This window comes from Ciconia boyciana, chromosome 7 (assembly GCF_034638445.1).
Source record: "Ciconia boyciana chromosome 7, ASM3463844v1, whole genome shotgun sequence".
Lineage (NCBI taxonomy): Eukaryota > Metazoa > Chordata > Aves > Ciconiiformes > Ciconiidae > Ciconia > Ciconia boyciana.
Window position 1 is genome coordinate 65,293,444 of NC_132940.1, and position 20,313 is coordinate 65,313,756.

At 43.8% G+C, this 20,313-nt stretch overlaps 1 protein-coding gene across 1 annotated transcript; it reads right to left on the reverse strand.

Annotated features, from left to right (window-relative positions):
* Positions 1–7,829: 7,829 nt before the first annotated feature.
* Positions 7,830–12,301, reverse strand: IQCJ (IQ motif containing J). Its single transcript, XM_072868509.1, is given in 4 exon segments — positions 7,830–7,841; positions 7,902–8,052; positions 11,254–11,334; positions 12,216–12,301. Coding segments are annotated over 4 exon segments (330 nt in total).
* Positions 12,302–20,313: the final 8,012 nt, after the last annotated feature.

A 20,313-nucleotide genomic window follows, 5' to 3' on the forward strand; every position in this document is an offset into this window, starting at 1 on the left:
ACTTTACAGAATCAGAGAATATCTGAGGTTGGAAGGCACCTCTGGAGGTCACCTGGTCCAACCCCCCTGCTCAAGCAGGGCCACCTAGAACAGTTTGCCCAGGACCATGTCCGATGTCCGGCTTTTGAATATGTCCAAGGATGGAGACTCCACAGCCTGTCTGGGCAACCTGTGCCAGTACTCAGTCGCCCTCACAGTAAAAAAAGTATTTCCTAATGTTCAGACAGAACCTCTTGTCTTTCAGTTTGTGCTCATTGCTCTTGTCCTGAACATTAGAGAATGAATATCAGGTACTTGACACTGTAATTAGCTTGAAGAAACTTTTTGTTTATTGTCAATAGTATCCTTGTGAGACAAAGTAGGAACCTGGTCTTTAATGTGGATTTGGTTTTTGTTGTATTTGCAGCTAATCCAGCTTGAGGGGAGGGGGGAAGACCTTGGAAATGACTTTCTGCGACATCAACCAACAGAGAAAGGGTAGAAAAATAACCATACGGTCACATTTGGAAAAGCACGTTTCACACGTTTATGGCTCTAACAAGACTATTTCTTAGTAGAAAGCATGCTATTAAAGCGCTGCGCTCAAGTAAGAAACGATCACTCTGCAGAATCAGTTCTTACCATCCTCGTGAGCGTCAGAATGAACGTTATTAGCAGAAAAAACCACGTGCTTGGTCAGTATGCCCGGGCAGGAGTGAAACGGTCAGAGGGGGGACCGCACTGCAGGGCGGCGAGCGCCCAGCCCGCAGGCGGGGCCGCCGCTGTCCGCGGTGCTGAGCGGCCCCGGCGCCGCTGTCCGCGGTGCTGAACGGCCCCGGGCAGCGCCGCGGGGAGGGAGCGCGGCCCCCGCCGCCCCCGGCTGAGAGCAGAGCCCGAGGGGCTGCGGGGCGTGGGGCGGGCTCCGGCGGCGTTTTGCCATTCTCTCCTCAGAAGCTATAGCAGGGTGGGAGGTGGCTGCTGGGGGAAACACGTCCTTCTGGACATGTAATTTCAAAGCACGCACAGCGGAAGCCGCTTCTGCCCAGAGCGGAACAAGTTATTTGTGTTTCCGTGCCAATGTTTCAGATTAAAGTAAAAAAAAAAAAAAAAAAAAAAGAAATCAAGATCCTACAGCAGTTCTGTAAGAACCCTGGGTGCAGGTATGTCTCGCACCAGCTTTTGCTTGTCAGTTGAGGATTATCAGGTTTTCTGTGGCTTTCACAGATTGTGTCTTTGTGACTGAACCATGTAAAAGAGACACAATGATGTCGTCAAGAAAACAGGTCATAACCACAACCGCATGCGACTGGGACATACCTGACATCATCTTTTTTTCTTAGTAACTATAGATACGGTTGTTTATTGCTGGGGCAAAAAGCAGAAACTCAGTCACACGCCACACAGGAAGGTAAGTTTTGCCACCTTTCTACACAATAAAAGGAAATAAAGTATTTATAAGGAAGAACATTCTTTTCAAATCTATTGTTTGTCTTGCTCCTAGTCTTTTGATTAAAAATAAACATGCAGAAGGGAAACAAAAGCAACTAAAGACAGTACAGATACTGCTTGTGTGCTCCTAATACAATAATCTGATAAGTGATTGACAGCAGGGCTTTTCCAACAGTTAGGAAACTGCCTGTACTACACACACACAGTTGGCAAATCCTTTCTTTGCTAGCCTACAAAGCAGTAGCCTAACAAGAAAAGTCTGTTTCCCATCTCGTCACTCAAGCTATGTCCTTTCTCTGTCATTCTGCCCATTATATCAGTTTTCTACTGGGAGGCAGGCCCAAGGGAACATTGTATACTATAGCACAAACACTTTGAGATAGCCTCATCACTTTTTTCCCCCCAATGCCAAGAATGATTTATCTATTTATAAACAGAAAGCATGACCCATTACCTGATAATTTGATCTACGCAAACAGTTCTTGGATTAAGAGGGTAGTAAGCACTCTGGCAGGAGTCTAGGGAACTAACAATGCTTTCACTGAGCACACATACATGTCTTAAGACCTGGATAGAGGCAGCCTTGGTGAGAGTCCTTCTAGGACTGGCTGGTGTAGTTTATGACAAAGAAGAAAGCCAAATGAAAATAAAAGAAGATTTGTTCTTCTTTCAGATGGGACGTTATTAATTCTGGGTCAGAGTCAAATCTGCATAAAAACAGTGCAGCAGAGCAGGCAATTTGGGCTGACATTTTAAAAGAAAATCAATTTGTTTAAAACATGAGATGAAATCTCATTGCGAATATTCACAGATCATTATCCTCTTAAGTTTACCTTCGAAATACTAAAAAGTGAAATACTGGATGACTTCAACTCTACAATGTATATAATACTTTGGGGTTAGTATAATTTCTTCTGGTTGTGAGTTTCTGATTGCTAAATGCACTGCTTTATTTCTTCCTTCTACATATCTGATAGGGGATTTTTATTGCTTTTCCTTGTGCCCTATTTTATTTTGTGCCTTGTGTTACGCCTCAGAGTCATGGCAGATGAATTCATACTGTTTTAACAGAAATACATGTTGATTAGATGTGAATCTCAAGAATATTTTCAGTGACAAATATTCAGATCAAATTGAGTGTACTTTATTAAGCATAAAAGTATGCCTTAAAACCAGAAAACTTTTCCAAGAGATGCATATGTTACTCTCCAAGTAATTTTCCAGAACAGTAATCATTCCTCTTGCTATTTCAGTCACTGCATCCCAGAAAAGGTTTACCAATTTTTCTGGTTTTCTTAAACTATATTATCTGCAACTATGTTTCTTTTAAAAGTTTAGTAACAGAGCAACTGATTTCCAGCTACCTAGAACTGTTCAAGGTATTTGTGATCAATCATTATGAGTTTGAATTAAATTATCTATTTTCCTCAGTTGCCATTCTGACCAACCCTTAAGCCTGAAGGAGGAAGACAAAGGTGGTGCCAGTCAAAAAAAAAAATTAATCGTGGCCTTGTTTACCACCTGGTACCTTTGAGCCAGCTAACGAAAGGACATGCACAACTGTACTGAAATGCTTTTGAGATGAGATGCTCAGGCTTCAAGGGCAAGAGGCATGTAAACAAAGCCTGAAGGAATAGCCTTTTCCCTTTAGTACCCGCAAGGATTCAGTGTCCCACAGTCCAGAAGACACCGTTCCTCTGCCATAAAATTAAGGCAAAATTTCACACAGGAGAGCTGCTGGGAATTATCAAGAACTGGAGGCAGCAGCAAACACAAGGAATTATTTCAATTGTGGGGTTTTTTTCTCTTTAATCTAGTAGTTCCTTTTCTATTTCACAAGTTTCTCATCAGTATTTCATTTTAAGAGCAACAGTTTCCTGCAGTCGTGAAGGCAGCTAGCTGATCCAAAACAAGTTCAAACACTGGATTCAAAGGTATCATAATTAATGATTTATCAAGCTTCTGAGTCTTCGAATCACACAATTAGGTTGTCTCTCTGAAATGAAATATGATAACCACCGCCAGCAGGGCTAAACTGCAGGTTTTTGAAGCCAAATACATGAAAGACATACACGATCTTCAGCAAGTTGAGGAGAGCTCACATCACCCTCTGTCAATGAACCAGTGATGTACTGATTGATTACATGGCCAGCGTCTCACTCTGGCCAGAGGCAAAGCCCATTTGCCTAGCTATCCCCATCTCATGGGAACCAAATGGCTTTAAAAAAGTCCTGTGAAAACTGCTAACCATGAAAGTTGTGGTACAGCTGACCAGAAAGCATCCCCACTGCTGCCGAGCAGAGCAAGAACCATTCCTGGTACCTCCCCTTCTCCTCACTTCTCTAAAGTTACTCAGAGGTTGTGTTGCTTTATGTTTCTATATTTATCTTCTTGGCTGGGACAACAAGAAAATGTCGTATTTGATGCATTCACAAAGTTTTAGTGGTTACAAATGAATGTCTGCATATGCACAGCTCCCCTGCACTACATCTAGCAAGGCTCAGGCCATCGCTGCTAACTCCTCCCAGGGTCAGTGCTCAAGCTGGTGCCCTGCCACCCTGCACACAAGCTGTGCACGTGCTGACAAAAGGCCCCACACCTTTGATTCTCAGCATTTTTTACTTTGGGTGTACAGGTTTTTCACTGGATTTTGGTTTCCTGTGGGTTTAATTACTTTTTCTACTTCCTGTTCGCACGTTTTGTCTTATTTTTTAAGAATGGAAAAGTTTCAAGGGCAAGAGAGGAAAAATGCTTTTGAAACTCTGACTTCTCTGGGTCCTAGTAATTCCCCGTTTTCCCTTACAAATGCCTCTGGAGGTTCGTAGTAATAGTGGAAATGAGCTCAAAGAGCTTCTCTTTCAACTACAAATAACCAAACACCATTCTTAACTCTCCAGCTGCAGACTGCACACGTCGACACTCTCTGTTGTGCCCAACAGCCTGAATAAACCTTGCGTTTAGGTTATTATTCATCCAATTAAGAGTTTCAAAGGTCTACCTCACCACAACTGCTGGTCCCACGTACTGGTATAAATAGATATTTGGTGTACACGGTTTCAATACCCAGCCTGCTGCAGTGGCATGCATTTGTTAGCCCACAGGCTCTCATTTATATTTTGGGCATGAGATCCTTTCTGTCTTTCATTATTCAAGTAGCCAACTACTTTTTTGCCCCCAGAGTATGTCAGATCCAGCTGAGGATCCAGCAAAGCCGAACACCGGGAGGCTTGTGCTGAGAAAGGAAATTGAAAACCAGGATTGGATTTCAGCTGAATTAAGTGGCTGTGTTGTGACAGTGGTTTCTCAAAATACTTCATAAATTTCTCTCTCCCATCTGCATCAATGCTTATTGCTAACATATTTTGACATGCTAGTTGCTTTCTGCCTCTTTGAAAAAAGAAATGGGAAAACATCCAAAGAGTCCAAACTTTCAGTCTGACTTTCTCCCTCCTCCAAATTTTTCAGAGGAAGATTGCCAGACAGCAAGAGAGATTTGGGAGACTCCATACTGCTCAGCACAGCATACTTTTACACGAAGACTAGGCACAGGCTTATTTCTTAGGGCACCAGCAACACGGCTGCTGCAAAAGAAATGGCATTATAATGAATGTGCCCCATTTTTCAAAGGTCTTGTTCTGGAATGTAGGCTAAATTGAGGACTTGGCAAAGGGATATGTTTGACTGCTTGGTTATTGCCCAGCTCCACTCCCCTGCTTCCAGCTTGGGTCTTATAAACACAAAACTTCAAAAGAGTGTAAAGTTACAGATGGTCCAGCAGCGGTTTCTCTGCTCTCAGATGTTTTTTCTCCTATTTGAAGTTTATCTTATACTAGAGCAGAAAACATGGCTCACAGTCAAAATGGTGCATTTAATTCTGCCCAAGTCTTTATTTGGTTAGGACAATCAATTACTCTCCCACTCACATGTCAACAGTTCAAGGTTAATTGTCCCTCTTTTGTTCTGGCCTTGTCCCTGCCCTGCCCCGAACCTGACAGTATCAATTCCAAACCAAAAATATGTGACATTTGCCATCAGGAAAGCACATGCGTACCAGAGAGAAACATACTTGCTACTGCATTAGATCAGAGTCTCTCCTTAGAATACGTGTCCAAGGACTAGCAAGGATGACCCGGCCCAGCTCTGAGAGGCACACGCACTGGTGGTGTTTCTGTGCGCACACCTGTGCACCCAGCCACGCGCTGCAGAAGCTGAGACCGTGATCCACGCAGGGCCAGCACTGCTTTACTTCATCAGAAGCAATCAGGAAACAAAACTACACGACAGTGTTGCTGCCTTTTTGCTTTGTGGCAGTAGCTGTTCTCAGACCGCACCCGCCAGATCTCACACCTTCGACCACCCCCCTCTTAGGGCACCTGCTGAGCTCCCACACTAAAGGCTTCTCCTCACCTCCTTCATCTGCTCCCTACTTTCAAGATGCCCACAGCACCCTCTGATGAAGACAGAAAAACGTCTTAAATCAGTAGGGTTGGTTTTAAATGGCTTGTGAGGACCTTGAAAAGTACAACAGCATTTGCCTGGAGTCACAGTGCCTCATCCCAGTATTGAGGACCAATTCTGTGAGGGACCTGCGCATAAAAGTGTGGGTCCCTCACAGCCTCAGGTATTGCAATAATCAAGGACACGCTAAATAGATAGGGGTTCCTTTGCCTTCAGAAATGTCCCCAGGTTTTTCAAAGGTTATTGGCAGACTTGGCACTAGAAAAGTGTAAGAAAATATTCCCATCTTCCTTTGGATGAAACAAGTAGGATGCAGAAGGGAGATGACTGGGTGTTGCATTAATACAAACTAAGTAGGAATTCTAGTGTCCAAGCTTTATTTTCCCACAAATATATAACTCCCAGATGTACTCATTTTACCCTGAAAGACCCGAAAGCATTGAAAATGCATCGTTTTCCCAATTAGGTTACTGATGGAGAACCTCTTGAGAGCACCCAGGAGCCTCCCTGCGCAGGGTACGAGGGACCTCTTGTGGTGGCCGAGGGGCTGGCTCAGCTCTCCTGCATGGCAGCCGGGCTCCAACAAAAGCCAGAGGCAGAGGAAAATGAGATCCAAATGTGTCTCTCTCATTAGAGGAACCTAACTCGTTTAATACATGAGGCAGTAGTGTATAACCCAATATTGCAACCTAGTTTATCATCCTGGTCTCCAGCTACGAACACGAGGCACCTAAACGTAAAACAGTGCGCTCTGAGTAATATTTTATTAAATTCTGTCAAATCTAATGCAGCCTGGCTAACCACAGCATCACAAAAATAATAGCTACTGGAAACATCTCACCTAGCTTTAGTCTGAATCTGGGTAATGCAGTCCAGTGGAGGAAAGAGTCAAATTGTCCCTGTAGGTCCAAGACCAGAGTTCTTAGCACAGAAAAGCTCTGTTGGACCTGAGAGCCTGCCTTGTGCTTTACATTAGGTGGCATTGCTCCAAGTTGGCAACCGAAGGCAGAGTTTAACAAACGTCTCTTCCTGGCACAAGGGCTCCATCTACTTTAAGAACCCCACTAGCAATGATTTCCAGATTTTCGTAGTGAACTCAGAAGCCACCAAACGCTGTCCTGGGACTGGCAACGGAGCTTCATATCGCTGACCAATATGCACTCCTAGCAAGGATCCAAACAACCTGGTCACACCTATCCTGCACACCTCAGTCGAACAGTGGGACACATCCTGCTTTTATTTAGCTGGCCTAACACACACCGTGGCAATTTCTATCTCCCGTATTTTTTTTTAAACTATTGAATTATTTCATGCACTCTAGTCTACAGTTTCCTCAAAACTCATGTATTCTGTCACAAAGCTGAAAGCAATATTTATAGGCGCTATATCTATCTGCTGATTTATTGGCCTAAAAGATCCCACTCCAGTGACAGTCGCAAAGCCACTTGTTTCAAAAAATGGGCTCTATATTTGAGTTTCTAGTTTAGAGTCATCTTAAAAAGAGAAGGACAGCCTCCAGCAGCTAGCCACCCAGTCTGCAAGGTGGCATGAACATTTCTTCCAAAATTACATTTAATTTTAAATCCTTAGATCAACTTCTCTAAGTCTCTTTTAGGAAAAAACCCAACCCTACAAACCACATTTTTTTTGTAGGGAAAGCATGACAGTTTGGTTTTTTGGAGAACACAAAGTGCTAAACACATATGAAGACCCCTGCTTTCTGCAGAAGAACACAACGCCATTTGGAAACACCTTTTCCCATCACAAGCACCGCTAATATCTGCTGTGTCCAATAAACAATATTGCTGAGATCCACATCTAACACATGCGGTCACATATTCAGCTGTACCTGCAAGAGGCGCATCTGCTCGCAGGTTCATTTGAGACACTACTACTCCCCTAAATGTCCTTCTTTCATGATCAGCCCGTAATTTAGCTTTCGTTTATCCCAAGTCCTAGAAAGGAAACCAACAAAAAGCAACAAACAGGAAACTGGGCCCCAACACTGTACTCACCGGTGTGCTGCTATCGGAGAAGGTGTTCATGCTGATGGACCTGCTCATCTTGTCTGAGGAGAGGGACGGTGGGGAGGGACTGCGCTTGTCCAGCTGCTCGTGCTGTGGCAGGTCCTGGCGCTGCAGGTACTCACGCCATGCTCGCTGGATACTAAGGCAAACACCAAGGCACAGGGTTGGGGGGGAATGCAGCAACAAAAAGGATTTAAAATATATATTCTTGACTGAAGAGGTGGGGTTCGGTGGTTTTTCTCTTTTTTTTGTGCACTGTGTTTTATGATTTGGATAATGATCACACATAACTACCCTCTGGAGCTCTTACATTAGCCACTACTAGTACCACTTGAGATATCTGTTAAGTAGAAGCGATTCTTTACTTCAGATCCTTAAACTTGCAGGGATTTAAATTTGAGATGTACAGAACTCAGCCATTCTCTTACATCTTGCAAACAAAGAAAAACATGCAATTATCTGTTTAAAAGAATGAACAGCCTTCAAAATCTTATGTTTATATCAGCTTTCGGATTGTAATGTAGAGATGGTTGGAAGTTAGAGCCAGACCAGTATCCTTTAAAATCTCCTCTGTCCTGGGTAGCTGGGGACTTAAAACCTCCTCCAAAGCAACGCGTGGGGATTGTGGTAGGAGCTCTGCTTCCAAATTCTAAACTTTGACCAAGTTTCTAAAATCTGATGTGAAATTCTGTAAAGAAATTCAATTTTCTGTGCCGGCTGGTGGCCAGGGAGCTGGAGGCCGGGGTGGCTTTCACCAGGTGGCAGTGCCGGACCGCCTGTGCCTTTCTGAAGGTGCCAGGGAGACCAGTGAGAGATGCTGGGAATTAAAACTGTGTTCACAACAGTACTGGCATTAACACAAAGTATGTGGGTGTTTGCACACAGGATGATCTGTGACCTCTGCAGAAAAGCGAAGCTAAATTCTGTCCCGAGACTCGGCAGTGTTGCTGCAGCGCAATGAGCTAGAAAGAGCTCCTTTTAGGATTTTTAAGCAATTGAGAGTTTATCCATGGAGATATCAAGCCAGTAAAACCTTCAGTGTGTCTGTTAATCAGGTAGAGTACCCCGACCTTTGCTTAAGTTGTTCTCAGTGGTGCAAAGCTCTTGTGCTGCTCTCCCCAGGCGGCTGTGTGGGGAGCGGGTGGGAGCCCGCGCTCCTCCACCCTGCCTGCTCCTGAAGGTCTTGGCATGCTCGGTACCCAGGCTTGCTGCTGGGGTGTCCCCGGGAGGGGTCCCATGCCCAAACCCCCCCTGGCCCTGCTCCCACCCACGGTGCCTGCAGCCCGGGGCGGTGCAGAGGGCAACGCTCCTTCCTGAAGGGACCTTACCATGTGCTTTATGGTTGGAACCAAACCATGTGCTTTGTGGTTGGAACCAAAGGGTCCAAAGACTTCGGCGTGGATTTAGGTTGTCCTAGGAATACTGTTTTTTTACATTGCTTTTTTAACAGTTAAGATGTCTTTTCTGGTCCCACCTCCACAAGCCAGAAAAACATTTAGCACCCAGACACCTCTGAAAAGGCGTTTGATTACAGACTGGCACGTCCAACTTCTTGACTCCGCAGGAGGAGGACGAAGCTCAACCCCAGCACACCTACAACTTCTCATTGACTGCCTACAGCGCTGGGAACTGCAGACAGTGGGAATTGCCTCTTGGCATGTAATTTTTCCTGGTCAGGGAACAACGCTCCCAGCACACATGGCATTGTGTACGTCTCAAGGTTGAGGAAATCAAATATGTGTATTTTGTTATTTTTTTTAGAAGAATACCAGATCAGAAACAAAGCAGCATTCATTGCAGCCTCACCAGGATAGGTGCACTTTAGAGCTAGCCAGGTGGGTTAAGTCCTGTTGTTGTTTTCCTACAGGAGCTTTAAAATGGACAGCAAAGCTCCCAAATGCAAATGCCAACAGAGGAGCTTTCAGTAAATGCGTTTGGCTTTAAAAAATCCCCACATCTTCACACCTCAAGCATTTGCACTTTGCATTGTTTCAGTTTCAAGCTTCACTGCATAATATATACAAGTAGTATTTACATATTTATATTTACATGTACTTTCTATTTTAAAGCTCGAGAATATACTGAGGTGAAGTCATAACTACCCTTCTAGAAAGCTCTCTGAAAATTTATTCTTTCATCTGGCTTATATTTGCATGACTAAAAGACGCTGGCTGGATTTTAATTTGAAATTTCATGTCCTTTTAATATTTTAATATAGCATTAATATTTTAACATCCTGTATAGCGAGTTAGCTGTAGCTTTTCAACTGAAAGTGAAATTCAGTATGTAACGTAGCAACACATACAACTCCGTGTAAAGCTGTGCCTGATGTTGCAAAATTTCGCCACGAAGTAGTTGGGGGCTTCAGCATAAAGACGTCCATATTTTTTGATGCAAGCAGAGCCATTTTAAACTTTCACTGTCTGCGGGGAAGTCCAGTGGTACCACGTTAGCACAGAGTTGGTGCCAGCTGGATGGAGCTAATGCCTGCACCAGGGCTGGAGGAACAACGCTGGAACAGGCACAAAGAGGAGTCCTCTGCTCCAGTAGACACATGGGTAAGTTCTAAGTTATATCCCTGCTGTTACCACGTGTATTACAGCACAGTCAAGCCTTTTAGAGTAAGTGACCCCATGGTAAACTATACAACATTTGGAAATGTATGACAAAGGCTAAAAAGATTGCATTTGGAAGTTGGGGAGTTCATTACCAGCACACAGTGATGCTTATCTCTTCCTTCCAGGTGGTGCAGCTAGGTGTCATCTATGTGCCTTGGCTGAGTGCTAGCAACTGCCTCGCTTTCCAATAAAAACCAGCTTTCTTAGAGCCATATAGCTGTGCTGCACCCCCCAGCCCAGGAGCCAACCCTGCACCCCCCAACCCTAGTCCCCTCAGACTCACACCTCCATCCCCATGCAAACCCAAGGGCTGCTCCTTGCAGAGGAGTCCCGTGAGCTGCCTGAGGAACTTCAACCAGGCTTCATGTTAGATGTGAAAAATTCCACTGAAGAGGCGTCTGCTTGCTCTATACTATACGTCACCCCACCAGGATGTTCTCTGTATATATGAAAAATCTAGTAGATTTTCAAATATTCTATAGTTTCCCAGAGGAAATGACAAAATTAGTGCAACATTGAAGTTTAACATTTGAAACTCAGTTCAAAGAGAACGTTCATGTGTATAAAGGTAGAGGAGAGCTTAGCTACCTTGCAAAATTGAGGCTTTTTTATACTTAAAGTTACACAGAAATCCACGATGGATACAGTCTGTGTTCTGTGGTTCAGGAACTGGACAAACTCAGCTGCATTTAAAGGCAGAAAAGACATTCTTTGTTACTTACATTTTCACTTTTGATTCCAAGGGCTGTAAGTTGATATGATATTTTTCAATATTATTTTCTTCATCCATGGCAAGCTGATGGCTATGGAAAACAAAAGAAAATGGGTTTAATGTGTCTCAGCATGATGCTTTTGCAATCACTGTGAATTAATTCCAAAATTTTGACAAGAACGTACGAAAGCTGCTTATTATAAGGTGTTGCTGTCTTTGGAGGAAGGCATCTGGGTCCCCGTCTCCAGCCCCGTTTGACTGTTAACAACAAGTACCAGTTTGGATCCAGTTTCCAGATTGGAGCCCGCCTGAGTCCTTGCGCTAAACCTTCCAGATGCCACAGCTCCAGAGACAGGCACACCCAGCAAAGAAGTTGCTGCAAATAAAAAAACCCTGGCAAATATAATAGATATTCTTGCTAAATTAACTTTCATCCCTGGGGCTACGTTTGAAAAGCTGGAGAGTAAAATGGAAAGTAACAATGGTAATGCCGGTAGCAAATGAATGACATCAGCAAGAGCCATACAGGGATATGAAGAAAAAATTCTTTGTAATAAATGATGACTGAGGACTTGGTGCTGCAAACCGATCGCTTTGAGAAAGCAACTTTAAAATGCTAGAAGATAAAAACCAAACATCTCGGGACGCTGCTTTGGATGGGACTAGCAACATGAATGAAAGGTCTTCGCATGAAAATTTGTAAGATTAGACCCCAACCTGTCGAGTTATTTTGAGACTTTACTGGACACTTAATTACATCATTCAATCAGCAGCAGTTTTCAGAAATTATCCTCCTGTAACTAAAAATAAGAATCATTTATGGGAGAGATGCAAAATCTTGAATATTTAGTATATTACCAAGTGAGAAACATAGTCTACAACAAAGAGACTGTCCCTCAGAAAGGGCTTGTTGCCTTATAAAAGCCATTTCACTTTACCACATGTGAGATACCGCAGAAATCTCACATTTACCTTTGAAGCAAGTCTTTGCCATTGTTGACCTGTTCCAAGGTGTGCTGGAGCCTTCTGAGTTCTTCCTACAAGGAGAGGAAAAACATTTCAATGCGCTTCTGGGAAGCCCTTGGTTGACATTGGAGATTCCCCCTCAACCTCAAGACGTTGTAAGCCGGCCACTAAACAAAACGGTCCCTCGGGTACTGTCTACGGGGTTGCTTTCAAATTTAGATATGCAAAATAACTATAAAGAAACCAATATATTTATCAATATGTCCAGCACATAACTTTGAAAGAAAATATCAGACTTACAAAAATAATGGGCAGAGCAAAAGAGGAAAGTATTCTTTCACGTCTTAGGTGTGTGGCTGCTTTGATTTCAGAGGAGATGGTCTTGATAAGAGGCAAGTGAGCATCAGCTCATACTTTCAGGCACTTCTCTTTGTTCTGCAATCAAACAGCATTCAGTCTCATAATTAAGAGAGTCACTGGCTGAGATTTGCAGCCCGATGCCTTTACCAGGGTATTTGCATCAGATCCTTTTCAATAGCAGAGATGTCACAAATGTAACTGCAGATGCATAGCTGGGGTTCCCTGCATCCATGCTAATGTCCTGGGAAAAATCTACCCGTGACGTTCAGCACAGAGATATGGCTTAAAAAACTAAATTGTATCTGGCTGGCAGAGTTTTATTGTTCAGAAGGGGTAGGAGTTGAGGGGTGGAGGAGAACCTAGTCACAGTGAAGCACGTGCTCCAGGGGATGCAATTCCTGGGCTGAACTTTCCGTCCCCTCGCAGGGCACAAGCCCACAGAGTGCCCTGGCATCGCTGGGACACGCATGCGGAGAGGGGACATGCCCAGTCTCCTTAAAAGCTGGGCTGACAAGCAAATGCTGAACCCCCTGACTGCATCACATCACAGGGACGCAAAGAGCATCACCATCCCGAGATGCAGGGATGTGCCTTCAGGTTTGTGTTTATGCATCAACTGTTTGATAATTAAGCAACACTGGAAAATGAGAAGTCTATGCAAAACACAAAGATGTTAACTCATGACTTCTTTTAGATCATTAAGTTGGGAATCAAATGTAAAAGCAAAAGCTACTTAGAGTAAGGAAGGAGGGTAATTTACTTACAGACCTACCTTGCATACAGATACAGGATTCCCAGGAAGGCTAAGAACATTAAAAAGGCAAAACAAGGATATTTTTGTCTTGTATATCTTATCTGACCTGGGGATGAATCACAGATTTTTGTTTCCAATAAGACTGTTCCAGTCTTCGGGAGCACAACAGATCAGCCAGCTCTACCTTCTGCTTTCCCAAACAAAGCCAATTTTGTGAAACAGGGAAATTTTACGTGGCGCACTTTAATCCTGTACAAGTTTCTACCCTGTTCGACACAAAACAAGATCACAGTTGGTAGCTGATTTACTCCTAATACAGCTTTCATTTCTTCCCAGCCTTGGAAGGACTATTACTGCAAAATATGTTTTATGCATAAACTAAATTTGTCAAGACGACAAGTTAGATGTTTCCCCAGTCTTTGCCCCTCCGGGTCTCTAATTGTAGCACCATTTTGCAGACACGCTGCAGCAGATAAAGCACTGCGCATGATTTGGGATGCCTGGCTGCTGCCTACCGCTCTTCAGCCATTGGAAATAATCCAGTCGTGAAACTTCTTTTTCTTTTTGCCTTCCTTTTTTTTCTTTTTTTCTTTTTTTTTGCCTGTTCTGAGGAACATCCTCTTCTGGCATATTAAAAACAAGCAACTTTCAAAATTGTTTTCTTTGAAGCACAGTTCCGTTCAGAAGATAACCTTTTCTTCTCCCATATTATTCCGCTGGTCATTTTTTCAGTGTATCCCAGAGCTATGTACAGTAATTTAGAATGGGAAAACAATTTGCAATTGACTTTATATATAGCTCTGGGTGACAAAACCTGCATGACTTACATAAATCATTTCTTGTGTTTGACATCATTTTCTATTAACCTCAGGGTGAAGACTGAACAAACAAAAAAAAAGTAAAAACCAAAATTGGTTGTGACATTTTTGACTATTCAGTCTTTCAATTAAACATCACCGGACAGTCTTTATAAAAGCCATAATATAAGGCAACTACAGAAGGGGCATAGCAATGTTTGCATAATTGGGAAGAGAAAGAGACATAAAATCTATACTAATTTCAGTTTTGCGTCATTAACAATGAAGTATTGATTATTGCTCCTTGCAATGAAATTTATGAAGCTAGCTCTGCTGCTGCGCCCACAGAAAGTGATTCGGCTGCTTTGCCCTCAGCCCCCGGCGCGGTAACTGATGGGTGGCAGTGACAGCTGGGATGCTGCTCTTCCAACCCACAGCCTTAGGAGATGCATCTCCCCGATTACACCAGGAGTGACCCAGCTGCAAACTCGAACTTCAGAAAATTAAATTGGAAGAGATCCATACTTCTGTTGGAATACACGATGAATGATGATGCCTCTATAAACCTTGTTATAATGTAAACATATTGTAAAATTTACTGCAGCTTTCATTTTCCTACTTCAGTTGAATACAGACATTAATAGCAATCGGGTAGCTACAGACACATATAGATACCTAAGGAAGAAAAAGCAATGAAAACTTGAAGTACAAGACCGGTGTTAAGAGCAAACTAAAGTGTCTTTTTCGAGTCTTTAACGTGTACGTTCTGCTTGCGCATTAATTATTTTTCAGCCCGGAGAGCTGTACTTTTAGGAAACTAGGCTATTGCAATGACTTAATTAATGCCAGGAAGCCCTGTAACCTTAGGGGACAGAAAAGACCAAGGGGCTCCAATCTATAGGCTCTCACCAGGGAGAAGCCCGCGTAAAAGAGCCATTTTAAGCTGCACTGAGCTGGCTCCCAGCACAGTCCGCACGCTATAAAAGCCTGGCTCGGCTTTGCTGTCAATATTCAGTTAGAACAAAAAGATTCTGTGTCCCTCTGCCTTCTTCCCTGCAAGTCAGCTGTGTCTGGCTCCACGCCGCCCAAGGACAGGCTCTCTTGGTGCATGTCCAGTGCGATGATTTAGCAACCTCACCCAGCTGCCTTCAGCAGTTTTCAGGGTCTTTTTTAATGGAGGGACCCAGAGGTCGCCGTAGACTTTGGTCCTTGTTTGGGCTTGCACAGAAATGTCACCTCTCATTTGACCAGCTGTGGAGATGACGGCAGCCAGCAGATACAGGATCATCAAGGCAGACTCAGACGCAGAGGAGCAGAAATCTAAAACAATCTAAATGCATTAGTCCCTAAATTAATTTCAAAGAAGTCCGTTTCAAAAAACAGTTATTAGTGCAAATTCTAAGGAAAGAAAAGAAATCTTGCAGACGTTAAATCATACCTAGATAAATATTTACTTCCAGTAGCAGGCAATGATTCTTTTTTGTTGCTGTACCCAAAAATATCCATTCAGGTCAGTGGAGCTATTTATACTCGCGGGTTTAGACTAGCACAGAGAAATCAGGGCAGAGACCACATATTAAAAATTAATTTTCAAAATCCTTTTTGTACATGCGTGCTCTTGTTTGAGTACCTCTGCCTAAGAGGTCTGTCGATTGGTGCCGAATGAATATACAACAGTGCTTCCCAAGAGGTCAGAGAGATGGAGATTGGAAGAGAAAGCTTCCATTTCAGTAGAACGACAGCCCAAAAATAGCAGTAAAATAGGTTTGTTTTTCCATTTTATAGTTAAGAGTGAGTGTAGCAGTTATTCAAACACACCAGCTTTGGGTAGTTCTCTATTTCACTGATGTTCTTCCAAATTTTAATCAAAATTTTGTTGAATGGTGATTTTCTATTACGCAGGAAAACTTGCACTTCTGTGTGTTTCTTCCTCCCCTTACTTGCAAGTTGCTTGATGAAACACCACAGTGCCGGTTTGAGATCCTCCTCTTCTGGCACAGAAAGGCCACAGTGACTGGAGAAACCCTACGTTGGAGTGGCACGGCTGCTCTCGCCCTGTTGGAGCAGGATGCTGGAAAGGGGCTGGAGCATCAGCCTTGCCCAACAGCACCCGGGCGAGACTTGGCAGAGCAGAGCACAGCCCAACTGCTGCCTTGAAGGTAAAATATGTCTCACCAGCCTGCCAGTGCTACGCAGGGAGGGAGTTAGTGCCGAGAGCTTTAATTTGGAAATATCAATAAAGATCACTGGAGCTTTCACAGCTGCTCTTGCCAGTGAACGCGTTAGCTCATCTCATCCTTCCAGAGCTGCTGCATTTAAAGGCAAACATATGACGCCTTCTCCATAGCACTGACCCACGCATGTGCAAAACCGATCATTCGTTTCCCAGCACCACCTCTGAAGTGATGGCGCAGCGAGGGCAAGCGCAGCTGAAGGCAATCTGAAGCCAGAAACACTGCAATGGCTGCTGCCCTTAAGACCAGAAGCCATGCAGGATCCATCTTCTGATCAAAGCCACCTGACGCCTCTTGCTGTCACCTATTAGGAAGCCAATTTATAGGCTTAAACATTCTCACCTCCTGCCATTTTCCAATCCTGTGGTCATCAGAGGTGGATACAAGATAAGGAAGCGCTCTCTGCTGCTGCTCACCTCTCCCAGTCCATCACGCTGGTCTGGGGACAGAACGCACAGTGCTAAACCACCTTTAGCTCCGGCTTTGATCCATGTGCCATGTGTATCCCAGCACAGAGCAGCAGCCTCAGCTGCTTTTCAAACACCCCAGCTGCTTCTGGTTACTGGAAACAGTCCATTGCCAATGCTGTTCTGAGCTGCTTACACCCAGGTCTGCTGTTGTCTGTATTTTTAAGACTTTGTTTCCCATTTAACAAGAATTCCCCCCACCTCCTTTTTGTGTCCATGAAGCAACTTGGGTTTTATTCCTTTTATATTTTTTTCTTTTTTCATGTTATTCATTTTCATTTGTATTTTGCCCAGTTTTCTCAGGGAAGACTGTGGCCCCTGTATTAAATGATGTAGAGTCCATGTTTCAGTCTGACAAGGCCTGTCAAGTAGTGTGTTAATTAAGCCTCTTAGTAGGATACAATGAGTCTAAAGAGGATAGAAAGATCAGGATCCTTTGCGGTGGAGGCTTTTAGTTGCTACTATTTTGGGCACCCATTCACGCTGGCATGGAGGGGCTGCTCCTGTGGGAAACACAGGGGCTTACACGAGCAGGGCCCTAAAGCTCCTGTTCCCTCTCGGTACACAACAGGGGGGTTGTCCCCAAAGCAGTGTCTCTGGTGGCACCTCTGTGCCCAGTATGGGGGTGCATCAGAGGCACAAGGAGCCCCAGTTTGGGCAGACATGAGACCATCTGCATTAATTCCCATTTTAGGGATGTGTAGAGGGTTCTGCATCCCATTTCAGGGGCTGGAAGACAAAAGCTAATGCTACACCCTGAATATGCTGAGCCTCCGGTAAAGTTGGTAATTAAATGTCAGATGGTGACAACTGCTTCACCTGTTGGAACAAAAAGACACATTACATGATAGTGGCTTTTGTATATTTGGGGTGGGGGGGGAAGGTCCTATTTTATTTGATCTGGCAACCCAACAGGGACCTTGAACACTTCAGCTACGAACGTTTAAGAAAAGTACGTTAACTGCACAAGATTAACATAGCTACAGGGGCTCTGTGATCCACAGCTGTCAGAACGATTTGCCAGGTCACTGTAAGAAATGGTGCCATCAATAGAGTTACCTAAACCTACTTAAACAAGTTTCACGTCCAGATTTAGAAACAAAATATGAATTTGTCTCGCTGAAATGGGTTAGTAACTGCAGGGGGACACAGCATGGTCATTCAGGTTGGATCCTGTATCCTGGTCTGTCACTGACCTCCGATGGCACCTTAGGTCTTTCCACCTCCTCTCTTGTGTGCATCTTGTCCATTTAAGTCACAATATCTTCAAGGAAGGGAACAGCTCTTATTTTTTGCTTGTGCACCAGGGCTCTGATCTTGATTAGTTGAAATAGAATGTGGTTATCAACCGTTAATTAATAGCAAACAATTTCAGACTCTTCCATCGCTCTTCCATCAAATACTGCCTGCATTTCCCTTCCATGGCTCACTTTCACTGCAGGGGGACCACAGTCCCTCTGCTATAGACATTGCTCCTGGTGAGCACAGGGTAAGTGTGTGCAGGCTCTGTCCATGCACTCGACTTGCCAAACAAGTCAAAGAAGGTGTCAACCAAAACCTGAGGACTGCTCAAGGAAAGAAAGTGTCACACTGAACAAAAAATGAGGCCAAGAGTAGGAAACAAAGGGCAAGCATCACTGAAACCTTTCAGGCTGGGAAGAGCTTACCAGTAATTAGAGTGCCGCTGGGTTAAGAATCAGTTTTAGAGTTAAGCATCATGGCTGTTCAGCACAAATGAGCGTGCGCTGGTGCTGCAGCAAGGATTCTGAGGATCTAGCTGACAAATGGAGCACGTATGGGAACAGTAGCCATTAGGCAATTAACTCCCACAGTTTGTTGCTCATGTTTCCATTATTCTAGACACTTAAGAGATACTTCACTCAATATGCATTTTCTTAGTTTATTGAGAAACAAGTTATGCTTGTAGAGCCCAGTTGCTACAATTTAGGTTGTTCTCCAAAAAGAAGGACCACATTGCTTTCCACTGTTCTCCAACACAGGCCAACTCTCAGGGAATTTTTTCAAAAACAAGTTTCCTCTAAGTTTACTAGCTAATATCTTTACAGAATATGGTCTAATTTTCCAAAGGTCCCCTTAGGTCCTCCTAACAATGTGACTCTGTTGACAAGTCTTTTGTGGCTTCTTACTTGCTCAGTTTGGTCTGTTTAGAAATCTGTTGTACCATCGTTTTTTTCTGTTGTACCATCAGGTTTTTTCCCATCCTTCACACGTAGTGCATATTTATAATGTCCCCACACATACAGCAGCGGAGCATCACCTACAATGCTAGCACTGAGAAGCGCCTTCTGGCTAAGGGACTTTTTGTGCAAGTACGCTGAAATCTCCATGCTGATTTGGACTGCTTTCAGATTGACTTCTGAGGTTTACCATGGGAGTTCAGGAAGGAGCTAGGGGTGCAAGTTTGGGATCATTTGAATCAGGCTTTCCTGTAACACTGTCCCACAGAGAAAAAAAATATTGCAACAGAAATACTCCAGCACTTCTGATAGTTTCTAGACTGCTTTCTGCTTTTTGCACCCTGCGCTGTTCAGCACATGGGGTGACCCAACGCAACAACTGCTAGCCGAGTCCCCCACCCTGCTCCTGCCTGCTAACCCAGCAGCAGCACAGCCCCACCACCAGCCTGGGGCTGGCTTGGGTTTCAGAAGCTGGAACCCCATGTTGGGTTGTAGGTACCTCCCTCAGTCCCTTCACTGAAAACTTAAGAAGGCAGAGAAGGAAAAGCTTTATTAGAGCAGCGAGTTTACTCTTCTGCCAAAGGTGAACTCGTCCCTGCATCATTTCTCAGAACTTTACTCATTACTGTTTAAAATTCCCAGGGGATGCGTTTGCCTCCTATTTCACAGGACAATTTCATCACTTAATTGATGAATTGGTAATATTTTCATTTTCTTCACGTAAAGCCCTTCCTCCCTTTGTATACCCTATGGACATAATATCTGATTGTTTCTCTTCCTAGTCCTGTAAATCATGACATTGCTCTCTCCTCACTCATCATTTAATCAAAACAGGACTCAATACAAAACTTCATTGCCTACGTATAAACCCAGCATAGGGAACAAAAGCAGAAAGTCTTGGCCTTTGTATATTTGAACTGAACTTGTGCCTAATCCCTTTGCTATGATGCTGGCTATGTAAGGATGCCCAGGACAGCTGATATATTAATTCCCCTCCTAAGTGGGTGTAAACAGCCAGAAGGGAAAGGCAGCAATGCTAGTGATATCTCCCAGGGGACAGGAGCACTTACAGGATGACCTGTTGAGCTCTTCTCCACTTTCCCCGATATCAATAAATTTTTCTTTTCCTTCTTTCAGCTCTGCCTTCAGGAAGAGTAAAGTATCGCACCATGGCTACAGAACATTATTTCATAGTTACAGCAGCTCTGGAAACCTTGCACAAGGATGAATAGCATTAAAAAGCCAAGATAGATTCCTTTTAAAAAGCCACTTCTTTCTGATGCTGTCACTGCGG